Source organism: Coptis chinensis, chromosome 7 (genome assembly GCF_015680905.1).
Source record: "Coptis chinensis isolate HL-2020 chromosome 7, ASM1568090v1, whole genome shotgun sequence".
NCBI lineage: Eukaryota > Viridiplantae > Streptophyta > Magnoliopsida > Ranunculales > Ranunculaceae > Coptis > Coptis chinensis.
The window spans coordinates 22,730,048-22,742,871 of record NC_141462.1 but is presented as its reverse complement, the minus strand read 5'-3'; the positions used below and the strand labels follow the sequence as shown (position 1 = coordinate 22,742,871).

Here is a 12,824-nt window from a genome sequence, read left to right as displayed (position 1 = left end):
GTTCCATTTATGCACTTTCATGCATTTGTTCTTAATATTGCATCCTAATACCGAAAAAAAGTTGCTTCTTTAATTTCTACAAACAAGTTTGATTAAAATTTTTGTTTCCAAACAAAAACAGGTTCAACATTGTAGAAACAAAAAGAAAAATCATAACTTTCATCTATTTTATCAGTAAACAAGTTCAAAGAATGATTTTTGCTTCATAACTTACCAGAAATTTGACTTACTTTCTCTCAATGAAGGATGAAGGAGAAGGCAAAACTGAACCCGATCGAAATAAAGGGCCTACAACAAAAGAGTTGAACAATTACAAAGAAATAAAGGGCAACAATTACAGAAGGTAGGAAGAGAAAGGGGGGGTAAGAACAATTACAAAGAAATTAAGAAAGGGTACCTGGGAATTCGGAGGTGAGGAGAGAAACTATGAGGTCTCCATCTTTTTTCTTTTGTTTCCTTTTTTAGTTCTCTAATTATTTTTCCCGAAAGTTTCTTCCCTCTTTGTTTTTTTTTTTTTTGAAAAATCAAAGTATTTGTATTTGGTTTTATCGAAAATTGCGCCATAAAACGAAAACACAATTTCGACAAGATACAACGCCGGTATAAAATACCAATTCCAACGATATTCGACATGTCGCTACTTTTATATCGCGATCGCAATTTAAATAAATCATCGCCCTATGCAGAAAACTATTTCCGACGTTTTTATCGTCGGCACTACACAGTTTCAACTCTATAAAAAAAAATTATTTTAAAAAAAATCACGATAACACAATTTTCGACGAAAAAAATGTCGCAAAAACTAATTTTTCCAACTGAAACCAACCGACTATTAGGGACGATATAAACGTGCCAAAAAGTGCATTTCAGGGACGAAATAAAAACGTCGGTAAAAGTTTCGTCGCTAAAAAACCTGTTTGTTGTAGTGATTATTCGGCACGAAGTTATTGCCTTTGACGATTCTTCGTCATCTGTTACGGATAATGTCAGTCCTATATCTCGAGAAACACTTCTTCAAAAGTGCACAAGTGTATAACAAACATAACAACTATTGCAACCGTCGTCTGAAATGAACCATTCCTCTCGCAGATGATGTTGTATTTGTCACACCGCAACGTCACACACGCCAACAATATAGTTGCGTGTGAGTTCGTTTAAGTGGTGATGATTAGATTCTCGTTATTCACAATGGTTACCCACGAGTTCAAAACAATAAATACGGACTTCGGACTTCGCAATGGTTATTTTTCACGAATCTCAGCAAAGCGTATCTAATTCATATTTGTCCATTGTCATTTGATAGTGACAATGGTCGTCTCATATTATTTGTTAGTACGGCTCTTATTTCAGCTGAATAGAGGCATTCTTGTTTTGAGAAAATTGCATTGGCCTTGTTTCATGTTGTCAGACGTCTTAAGCTTATTCGAATATCCGCTGCGCAAGTTTTTTCACAATGTCTACAGATCGAGTCGTAGAATGGAAAAGTTACCTTAACGCTTATAACATTGTCTCTGACACTCATACAGTTAAAACGAGACAAACTTTGGTTTCGCTAAGGGCTGATTTTCTTATTGATAATATTCTTATGTCGAATGTATTACTCGATGAGAAACACGTTGATCCCTAATTGTCATTACCTCTCGGGGGCGATGACTTGAAATACTTATCAGATATATCAGCTGATTGCTAGATTTACATGATAGTTTGCATAATAAGTCTGGCTCAGGTATTGGTTTTGTCATCTTGAAGCTAAATGAAGACATAATTGAGAATGTCTTGACATTTGGGTTTTGACGCTTCAAATAATATGGCCAGGTACGACATTGTTATTTGCGGTATACGCACAACTCTTCAGTTAGGGAGACTAAGTTACGATTAATTATTTTAAGTTAGTCGCTAGTCACTTTGAATGATAATATGCGGCTCGCGATGATAGAACGGTCGTTTATCTTGACTTAATTCAACGAATTGCATGAAATTTTGCATCTATCAGTATTGTGTCGTATTAACGTTATGATGTAAGACATCCTGATTCTATCGCATACTTATCCGTAGAAAATCAAGTCGTCACTGTCACGACAACACTGGATGAACCACTTATGCTCTCAGATGATTCCAACGAGCTTGGCACTGATAATGTTTCGGTATCTATCGACGACAATCATGCAGCTGACGATGCTCCGGAATTCCTGATGACCAAAAACTCTATCGCGGTAGCACAAGTCTCAATCCTATCCTTTGTTGTTTGGGCAGAATGAACGATTTACTAGGCCTCGAAGAAATTCATTCAGGACTATGTGAACAACACTCCCGGGGGCGAAGTCTCACTCACATATCAATGACCCAATGGTATTGGTGGCCATACATGCCAAAGGATGTTAAGCATTTGTCCGAGAAGTGTGTGCCTTATCAAAAACATGATATATGATATGGGTCAAACTTCCCGCGACGAAGCGTCATCTAATCCATAAACCTTGGTCATTTGCGAAATGGGGCCTTGACATTGTTGGTTTATTTCCGACAGCCCTTGACAGTGTTCGATTCTTGCTCGTCGCAACAAATTATTTTACTAAAAGAGCGGACAAAATAGACAAGTTGAACGAAACACCGGACAAACATTTGTTCGTCTGTTTCCAGTTCAATAGTTTCTTTTCCGTTATTATCTTTGCACTTTTCAAGATTTTGTGATCAATAAAGTATTTCTTTCACTTCAGTTCTAATGATATAATTTTGTTTCCATCGCAACATTATTATCACTACAGACAAAATCTGACGAAGTTACCACGTTTAGCTTCGTTAGTATAAGTTTGAACGTTTTTACGCTCATTTAGTTCGTTACTATCGCTACGACAAAATCTGACAAAGTTACCACGTTTCGTTTCGTCAGTCTAAGTTTGAACGTTTTTACGCTCGCTTAGTTTGTTACTATCGCTAACGATAAAAATCGGACGGTTACCGTTTAGCTTTGTCAGTCTAAGTTTGAACGCTTTTATGCTTGTTTAGTTAATTACTATCGCTACGACAAAATCTGATGAAGTTACCGCGTTTAGCTTCGTCAGTCTAAGTTTGAACGTTTTTACGCTCGCTTAGTTCTTACTATCGCTACGACAAAATCTGATGAAGTTACCACGTTTAGCTTCGTCAGTCTAAGTTTGAATGCTTTTATGCTCGCTTAGTTCGTTACTATCGCTACAACAAAATCTGACGAAGTTACCGCGTTTAGCTTTGTCAGTCTAAATTTGAACGCTTTTACGCTCGATTAGTTCGTTATTATCGCTACAACAAAATCTGATGAAGTTTCCGCATTTAGCTTCGTCGGTCTAAGTTTGAACGCTTTTACGCTCGCTTAGTTCGTTCCTATCACTACGACAAAATTTGACGAAGTTACCACGTTTAGCTTTTTCAGTCTAAGTTTGAACGCTTTTACGCTCGCTTAGTCCGTTATTATCATTACGACAATATCCGACTAAGTCACCGCGTTTTTTGTCAATCAAAGTTTGAACGTTTTTACTTTCGCTTAGTCTAATTTTGCCGAAGTTAAGTTAGTATTGGGGCGTTTTTTCTACATGGGGGCGTCTCGTTCTATTTCATTTCAACTACATAAATCAACAATATTGTCGGTTTTTCCATTTGGTATGTTATCATCGTCACAACAACAATATTCAATAGCAAACCCATACTTTATTTTTATTTTCATCAAAAGAAGTTCTAGCTCTATAGTATTACATTCACACAATTACCTAATCAATTGTTTTCTGAAATTCGATTAAATCTTCGTTTTCTTCTTGATTATGCATTCGCTTTTAGCACTTTTGGTTAACTATCTTCGCATTGATTCATTTTTTTTCTAAGACATTGCGCGCTCTTTCTTAACTTAAACTTTCCGTCAGCTTCATTATTTTTCTAAGACATTGGGCCGATATTTTCCGAGAGACACTTTTCGTCGATTTTTCCGGTTTAAAATTTTCTCACGACTTCTTTATTTCTTCTACTGGCATTCTTGGTAGCGATCACTCGAAAGCAAAACCTTTTTTCAGCTTCTTTATTTTTTTTAAGGCATTGAAATCTTTCCACTCGAAATTTTTCGTCAATATTTTTTGCTCGTAATTCCTCCGTTTCAACCTGCGATAAAAATACAAATCTTTTCATCAGTCTTTCAGACTTAACCAAAATTTTAAGATAACTGATAAAAAATATTAACATACCTGTTTAATGCTGTCGACACTCATTGACTCCACTTAAAGTATTTTTCGAGTTCATCCACGGTGAACAAAACTTTTTCTTTAGCCATTGCTTTTCGAATAGTTACCCGACATTCTCTATCATTCTTTCCGTTACAACGGTTCTTTTATTTTTCGCTTATGCACAAAGCCCTTTTTCTAAGGCATTGTGGCCGATCTTTCTCTGAGAAATTTTTCGAGCGAATTTTTGGACAACTTCATTATTTTTTCTAAGGCATTCTGCCATTCTTTCTACAAGAAATTTTCCGAGCGATGGTTTTTGAGAGCTTCATTATTTTTTTGAGGGCATTGTGCCGATCGTTCTACAAGAAATTTTCTGAGTGAAATTTTTTGACAGTTTCGTTATTTTTTCTAAGGCATTGAGCCAATTTTTCCGAACGAGTTGTAACTTTCCGACAAATTTTGTTATTTTCTCTAAGGTATTGAGCTGATCTTTCTCAACGAAACTTCTTTCAGCTTCTTTCATTTTTTTACGACATTAATTGACACCTTGTTGCGCACAACTTTTCTTCGTCGACTCTTTGTGCATATATTTTGCTCGAACTACCGTCGTTTCTCCGTGCGGCAAAAATTCGCATTACGTTCACTTTCTGAGTGAAAACTTTCTTCAGCTTCTTAATTTTTTCTACAACATTATGATATTTCCTCTCGAAACTTTTCGTCAATATCTTTTGCTCGTAATTCCTCTGTTTCAACCTGCGATGAAAATATAAATTTTTTCGTTAGTCTTTAAGACTTAATCAAAATTTGAAGCTAACTGATAAAAAAATACTAACATACCTGTTTCATGCTATCAAAATTTTTTGACACCGCTTTGTCATATTCTCTGAACTTTTCTCCGTCTTCTTCGACAGCCCAAAATAATTCAATAATTGCATTTTTTTTTACTCAACGGAATTGCACTCCCGCAACTTAATTTGACCATCGCCGTGGCATCGTGTATTCGTTGTTTCTGTCACTTTCTTTCCACCTCACCGAGTCTACGATCGTCATCGAGTTTTCTTCTTCTCGATTATGTTTCGCCCGTATAATACGGTCGTTTCTACTGTGGCAAAAAACAATCCTCAAAAGATCAATAAAATTTTCAAAAAAAAAAAAAAAAAATGAAAAGAAAAAATGGAAGGCATTCGAGGATTCACTAAAAAAGAAAAAAAACCGGGTCGGATAGCTCAAAACCGAAGTTCACGGGCCAAATCAATGTAGTAATGTGCACGGGGCCCCTCCTTTGCTTTCTAATCGCGACCGTATCATATTTGTTAAACATTGGTTTTGAAATACTCGCACCTTCTTCTTTCGCGACAACAGAGTTGTGTTTTTGCAAATGATGAGCTTCCTCTTCATGATACTTTCTGTTCCGATTAGATGCCGGTGGAGAACAGTTTAGGGAAAGGAAAACACGATACCACCATTCATAACACACCCAAAGCTTAACCGGTGCCATCGTCCAAGATCGCCATCACCCGGCGTTTTTTCCTCCTCTTTCTCGATTTTTTGCGTGTCCAACGCTTCCTCCACATGCAACGTTTTAAACAAACCTAAGTAAATCTATATCTAAACCAAGATTAATGTCGAGAGAACGTACCTGTAAGGCAATGTGAAGAAGTGCAAATGTAACTCTTGTCAGGTTGTTAGGCTGTTATTTCATGAACAAAGTGCAGTTGTGTGTTTACGCGTACTTGCCTAATGGGAGCCTTGATCCAGTGCTGGTTGATGAGCGTCAATGGTTTTTCATAGATTGGAATATGCGGCACAACACTTATATAAGGTTCGAGTTGTTTTCCAGTACCGATGGGATTCTTTTATGTTCCAAACTTCATCTGTCATCTCAATTCTTATCTACTCTACATTCTTATCTCATCCGAAATCTTTGAATTCAATTCGTACTTAAATTCCTTTTCTTTATATTATTACTAAATTGCCTCTACAGTTAATTTCAACTGTCTAATCCTAATATCGCTATTCCACTGGCATGCGTCGTCGAAATCAACTTTCGTATTGTTACATAATGCGTTCGATACAGTTTTCGGCAATCAATTTCTTTTGCAATTTTTTTTTTTCTGTGCATCTTTTATTTTTTTTGTGCATTTTCAGCCATATTTTATTTAACTACATTGCGTCCCGTATACGTTAGTTTGACATTATTTCGTTCCAGATAATTCACGAATTTTCCCCGACTGTCCACTTTCCTATCGTTTACGTTCACACGACATTTTGTTATACATTCCGCTCACTCTTTTCTTATTCCATTTTTTCCTTAATTTTTCTTCTCTTTTTTGCCATATGAATTTTGTTCGCATGCCAAAGAGGGGTGATTATTTCAACCCCCACCTACGTGGCAAACGTCAATTAGTAGGGGTCTCTATTTTATTCGTTTAATCGACAGGGCTAAAGCCCAATTAGCAATACCATGGATCAATGTACAGGCCTATTAACTCATGTGTCTAAGGCTGAACCTTAGTCACATGACTTGCCACTAATGTATGTTAATTTATGTCCAGATTCGTTTCTTATCAAATAAATAATTATCGAGAATATTCAATCACAATTACTTAAGCTACAAGAATACTTGAGCTACAAAAAGTCTCTACTCTACACATATAAATACAAAACTATTTTTCATAAAGAACTACGTTCTTGAGACTTGATCCCACCGATAATTTGGGTACGTAGGCAACCGAAAGGTACAGTCTCATCATTCACTCAATCACCATTGCCTTTTCACTACTTTTCTATGTTCTTCATCTCTTTCGTCACTACTTAATGTTTTGATCATATTTGGTCGAAACATCATCCACCCATAAATTCACCCACATATTCAAAGAAACAATCTCCACTTTTTTTCTTACAACTAGACGAATCCATCTATCCATATGTGTAAAGGAGTGTTTTGATCTTCTCCTAATTACAACAAGGAAGAACGGGAGGGGTTTGGATTTTGGATGTGACCGAGGTCGCTGTGAGCGAACTGCCTACGTATCTTCTCTCGTTTTTCCTTTTCTTGGGGAGAGAAGAATCAGGTCTGACGTAGTTCCAGTAGGTGGTATTTATAGATTTCAGGGAGAGGAGATCCTTCTGACACGTGTACTCTTTTGTGCAAATGTAGGGTGGAGATCGCGGATGAGTGTTGAATTGGATTTTGGATATGCCCTGTTATGATTGGGGGTAGATGCGGTAGTCCCTATTTCCCGGTGATGAGATTACCACTAAGATCTTGGCAATCATTACAACCGGTGGGGTGTGTTTCTATCCGAAGAGTTACGTAGATCCGCAAAGTGTTAAATGATTGAGATATCTTCATTCGCACCACCTACGAGCATTTCCGCAGTCGGTCTTGGAGGTTGCCTTGGATTCATCTATCCGGGCGACTCGTGTGCTGCTAAAGGCATTTGTTCTCAGTCTGTCTTGGAGGTCGATATCTTCGGGCCGCTTATGCTCCTCGCGCGAGTCGCGATGCCCTATGAGGATATCGCTCCTACCTGACCCCTCGATAGGGCGTAGATGTAAGGAAACGCTAGCTTGAGAGAAAAGAGTCGGACGAGCGTGGTGGAGCATGAGCGAACAGTAGTGGATGAACCGACTGGTAGGGCGCCACTTTTGAATGTTGTGGCCTGGTGAATTGGCGGGAAAAAGGTAGTTTTACCTTACTTGCACGTGACAGAATCGTAGCAGTTGGAGAAGAAACGTGTCGCCGCGTTATCGCGGATCGCCGAAAAAGCGATTGCCTTGAACACGTGTCGCGGGCTATAAGCAGGCTGTAATGATTACTCCTTGGTAACTGAACGGGCGGTCTATACAAAATCAGATTTGAGATACCAAAAATTTATTTCGTGTTTTCTTCCTCCGCAAAAACGCCAGCTAGGGTTTCTCAGGTGAGTGCTCCTGTTGCTGTTATCTTTCCAATTTCCATTTGCTTTCCTCTCTGTCCGGCTCGTTATTTTAAGTAGGTAGGTTATTGTAAGGCTAAAGGGTTTAGGACTGAATATTTGATAGAAAAGAGTTGTTATAATGTCCGATTCGATGATACTCAATCGAGGAGGTCCAGAGATATCTTTAAGTTGTGGAGTAATGCGAGGATGAAGAAACGATAAAGTGTCGGGCGTGGAGGTTGAGTTGGAAGAAGAGGATAGGATAGGCGGGGGTAATGCCCGATCTAGGTCAGGAGATGACGTGGCCAGTACGTCAGGTCGGGGGGAGATGTCGTCATCAAGCGATGTGCCCCCTAGAAGTGTGAACCGTCGTGCTGCCAACTCTTTCCCCAAACTGAGGGCAGCATATGGGATTAAGGTCCCCGACACGGAGATATCTGAGCCAACGATTGAGTGAAAATGTTCGTAGTGAGGAGTATAACCCGCCGAACGGTGGAGTTATAATCTGTGAGGGTCAGCTGAGAGCGCATATGCACATACCGTTCTCGAAACTGGTATGCGACTTCTTGGCGCTTTGTTGGAAGTCTCCCTGTCAGTTCGTGGGTAACACCTGGCGATTATTTAAGGTGTTCGACCTGTTGAACGCGAGTGGGGAATATGACATAAGGGTAGCTGACATAGTGGAGCACTATGTGGTACGTCGATCGGGGAATATGAACTTTAGCTTGCAAACCATGACGATCGCGTGCTCTGGCTGCGGATCGATGGAGTAAGCAATGAGGAGGCTGGACTAAGAGACCGTTGTTGCTAGTTGGCAATTACTGTGTGAGCGGGTGTATACTGCGAACTAGGATTTTTAAAAATACCGGGTGGGTAGGAACACTTTTCTGTTGTTATTTTTCAGAACGTTTGATAGTTGTTCTAACGGGTTTTGTTTTGCTTTGGCTGCAGAGTTTTCTGTGAAGCGGCGAACTGATCGTGGGGAGATAGAAAGATTTGCTCGGCTGAGTCGTGCGGAAAAACAAGCGAAGTTGCCCGAGGTTGCACATTTCTTTGTAGAAAAGGGTGGACCGGCAATCCGGGAAAAAAGGAAAGCGCAAAAAGAGCGAGCTCGAGCTCCGCTAAGGCAAGGAGTGATGGAGGCAACGAACGGGTAACACGGTAACGAGGAGGAGAGGCGGGTGCATGGGGCGCAAAGGCATCCCTGTTAGGGGGAACCCGGGGAGGCTGGAGGGTCGGGCAGTCGGCCTGAATGGGGTTCGATCGAGGCTCCTGTGGAGTTAGAGCCAGTGGTTTTGACCGCTCGTGCTAGGGGCAGGTCGGAGAGGAGGCAACGCGACGCCCTCGAGCAAAGACCGGACGAAGTTCGCGAAGTAGCTTCGACACTTCGGGGGGATGACGCTTAGCGCTGGGGCGGATCGATGGTGGTGCGGGGGGGGCCACGGTATCTCGCCGTAGTGGGGCCCGACCTGAGCAGGTCATGGACTTGGCCACTTTTGGAGTGGGGTCCAGTACGCCTCGACTGGGACGCGATCCCAGTCCGGTGAAGAAGGCCAAGGCTCCGCGTAAGGTGACTGGAAAAGCGGTTGCGCTGCGGATGATCTGGAAGGACATTTTGTCTATCTGGACGAGCATGGGGCGCAATGGCAAGATCGTGGAAACGGCGCTGTTGCCGAGATCGATCCAAGAAGATAATAGCGAGGTTGTTTTGCTAGAACAGATAGCTCTGGATGGCAACCGCAGAGAGCTAGATGAGAAAGGGATGGCCGACAACTTGAGACGAATGGAAATTGCGCAATGCTTGGTATGTCTGTAGTTTCATCTGAGGTTACTTGTTTGCTTATGCAAATTGTTGTTGTGCTAACCATGTGTAAGTTCGTGCAGCTGGTGAGTGGATTCCAGAAGTTGAAAGAGATCGCCCAGTTCGCAGAATCAGATAGGGAAATGGTGGTGAAGTTGGCTGAGGAGCTGAAAAACGTCCAGGACGCCTCGCAGATGGAGCGCGAGGAACTGGAAGATTTGAAGAAAGCTCATGAAGCGCTGAGTCTGGCCAAGATGTTGAAAGATACGGAAGCGGAAGAGCTGAGGCAAAAGCTAGAAGGAGCTGAAGATAATGTCCGAGCAGCTACCGTGGAAATTGGTAGGCTGAACGATTATGCTTTGCACTGCAAGAAGGTTGCTCAGGACGCTAACCAGGCCTATGACACGCTGGACGCAGACTTCGTTGAGCTGGAGGCTGACTACAATGGCTTGAAGGAGGAACACGCCCGCTGTGCGTCCCGTCCCTCGGTGGAGGAGGTCCAAGGGGATGCCGGTGTGGCGATTGCCTCTTCTGTGAGCGTGCCAGAAGCCGGGGTGGCTCGAGCTGAAGCTGTTGCGCCTGATGCGGTGATGAGCTTAGAGTTGGATGGCATAGCGATTATAGTGGACGGGAGAGATGCTGAGATCGATGAAGCTTTTGAGCGTGGAGGGTAACCATCGTGTCGCGGAGATGGAGATGAGTTGTAAAAGTTGTTGCTTGTCTTTTTATCAGCTTATATGCTGTGATACAATAGAACTGGTTTCCTGGGGTAACCTGGGCAGTTCGCCTTTCTTGTGTTTGTGTATTGTAATCTTGAACGAGTGGGTGTCTCTTGCTGATTCGGGGTAGCCGATTGTTGTTAACTCGTGTGGGGCCGGGTTGGATTTTCTGAGTAATCTCAGCAACTCGGCTCAAGATTGAGCTGTATGAAAAAGCTGTTAAACCAGGTCGTCCTTTGTTTGCATGCGATGGTAGATATTTGTTTTGCTTGTGTATGTCTGAGTCGTTTGCTCGCTCATAGTTATGCAGGATTATACGGCTTATATTGGAACGTGGTAGGCACATTGTGGTGACAACCTCCTTACTTACGATTGGTAAGATGGGAGGAGCGTCCTGTTGTTGGAGTGCTTTCGATTGATAAATGCTACGCGCAACGTGAGCATCAGATCGCTGGAGTCTGGCTCAAGACGTAGGTCGACTTGCTCTGTATTCAGTGCCGCCAACTGCAGTGTTCCCTTGCGTGCGTGACACGTGTAGGGAGACGAGCGGTTCATGGGACATAATGATGGCGGGCAGATGGCGTTTGGCGTCTCAAGGTGATTATGAGGCACTTAGGAAAAGACGTTTCCTAAGGAATATAAACCGCTCCTCGAATATCATCAAGGGGTTTTATCATTGTTGTGCCTAAGCTTCCCTTCATTGTCTTTGCTCTGCCCTTTCGCTGTGCCTTTCTGTCGCTGCTGCTTCATCAGGTACGTGGTTTCTTATCTGCGCGTGTTATTCTGTTTGAGAAATACCTAGAGTAAGCTTTAGCTCATGCCGCAGTAACTTTGCTGCTAGGTTAGGATGGCTAGATGTCGTGCGTTTGTGAGAGAAACGTCACCACTATCAATGGAGGAAATGGAGTTTGATCCTCATGTTCATGGCGATCGTGGGAAGAAAGGTTCTTGATGGAGAAACGGGCGGTCATAAACGACCGAGGAGAGATAGTCGCCCTGCTGGCGGCATTGTGTTCAGTCGCCACGCCGAAAGTGGGCTTAAACCGGTGGTCGCTCGGGCCGAGCGCAACGAGCTGGGGCAAGGTCGCCTTGATCCGGTGAGAGAAGGCCCCCGCAATGTAAGGATGTGGGGAGCGAATTCTACTACCTGGGGAAGACGGGGAAGAAGCGGATGGTGAAACGTTCGGACTGTAGCTTCCACTCGGCTCCCATAGCGACTAGCGTTCTGAAGGGGATTGTGCTAGATGGTGATAAAGCAGAGGTGGAGGACGAGGACATGGGGACACTACTGGGGACGATGGATATGGCCGCTTGTTTGGTGAGCTCCTGATGCCTTAAGCTGTTGTGCCGACTTCCAGGGGAGTCTGGTGTTCTAACGTTGCTCATGCAGTTTTTGCAGGGTATGATAAGTCGAAAAGATCTTTGTCGCCGATCGAGACTAGTGGTAACCCTCACGTGGAGCTGGGGTTGATCTGAAGCGTGGGGGTGGACAAGAAGAAACTAGAAGTGATGTCCACCAAGTACGTTAACGTAAAATTGCCGACGCTTGTATCTTGGTGGCCGGATATGACCGATTTGGAAAGGGGAATTGGAACATTGTGGATTTGCTTATCGCGAAGAAATGTCGGAAGGTGGGTGAAAAGCGAAGAAGGCGATATATCAAGTATCAGACGCTATGCCGCTATTTGGACGAAAAGTATGACACGCTGAGGAAAACGATTGCAGGCGAGGAAGGAAAGCCTGAGATGCGTGTGATCTTTGCCGAGGTCATTTCGGCATCTTTACGCTCGACTAAGCGCTGACCGGAAGACAAGCATGTCATTACTGAGAATTGATAAGGTGATCTTTATTTGACTCTGTTAGTCTTGAGTTGTAAGTGTAGTCTACATTTCTCTCTCTTATACGAGAGCAAACAATAGAGCTGTGTTTTCAGGCTTGCCTGAGTAGTTCGGCATTTTCATTCAGAGAACTGGATTCCACGAAAGTGGCAGTTCAATACTTGGTGAATTTTTGTAATGATCCTCGATTTGGATTTCCTGGGTAATCCCAGCAGATCGGTGGATGTATTTGTTATGACGTATGGTCATATAATGTTATTTTGGATGTGTATGCATGCTGCCGTGTACTTGTGTGTAACTAGCATCCTGATTCTGATTCTAGAAATATGCGTCCTGTTATGTAGTCAGCCCTAGAAATA

The 12,824-nt window shown here is 42.3% G+C and overlaps 1 protein-coding gene across 1 annotated transcript; it reads left to right on the top strand.

Annotated features, from left to right (window-relative positions):
• Positions 1-9,587: 9,587 nt before the first annotated feature.
• On the top strand, positions 9,588-10,861 carry LOC147486650 (uncharacterized). Its single transcript, XM_086573803.1, has 2 exons — positions 9,588-9,911; positions 9,992-10,861. Exons 1-2 carry the CDS (start codon positions 9,588-9,590, stop codon positions 10,580-10,582), a joined length of 915 nt encoding a protein of 304 aa, XP_086429929.1. The 3' UTR covers positions 10,583-10,861.
• Positions 10,862-12,824: the final 1,963 nt, after the last annotated feature.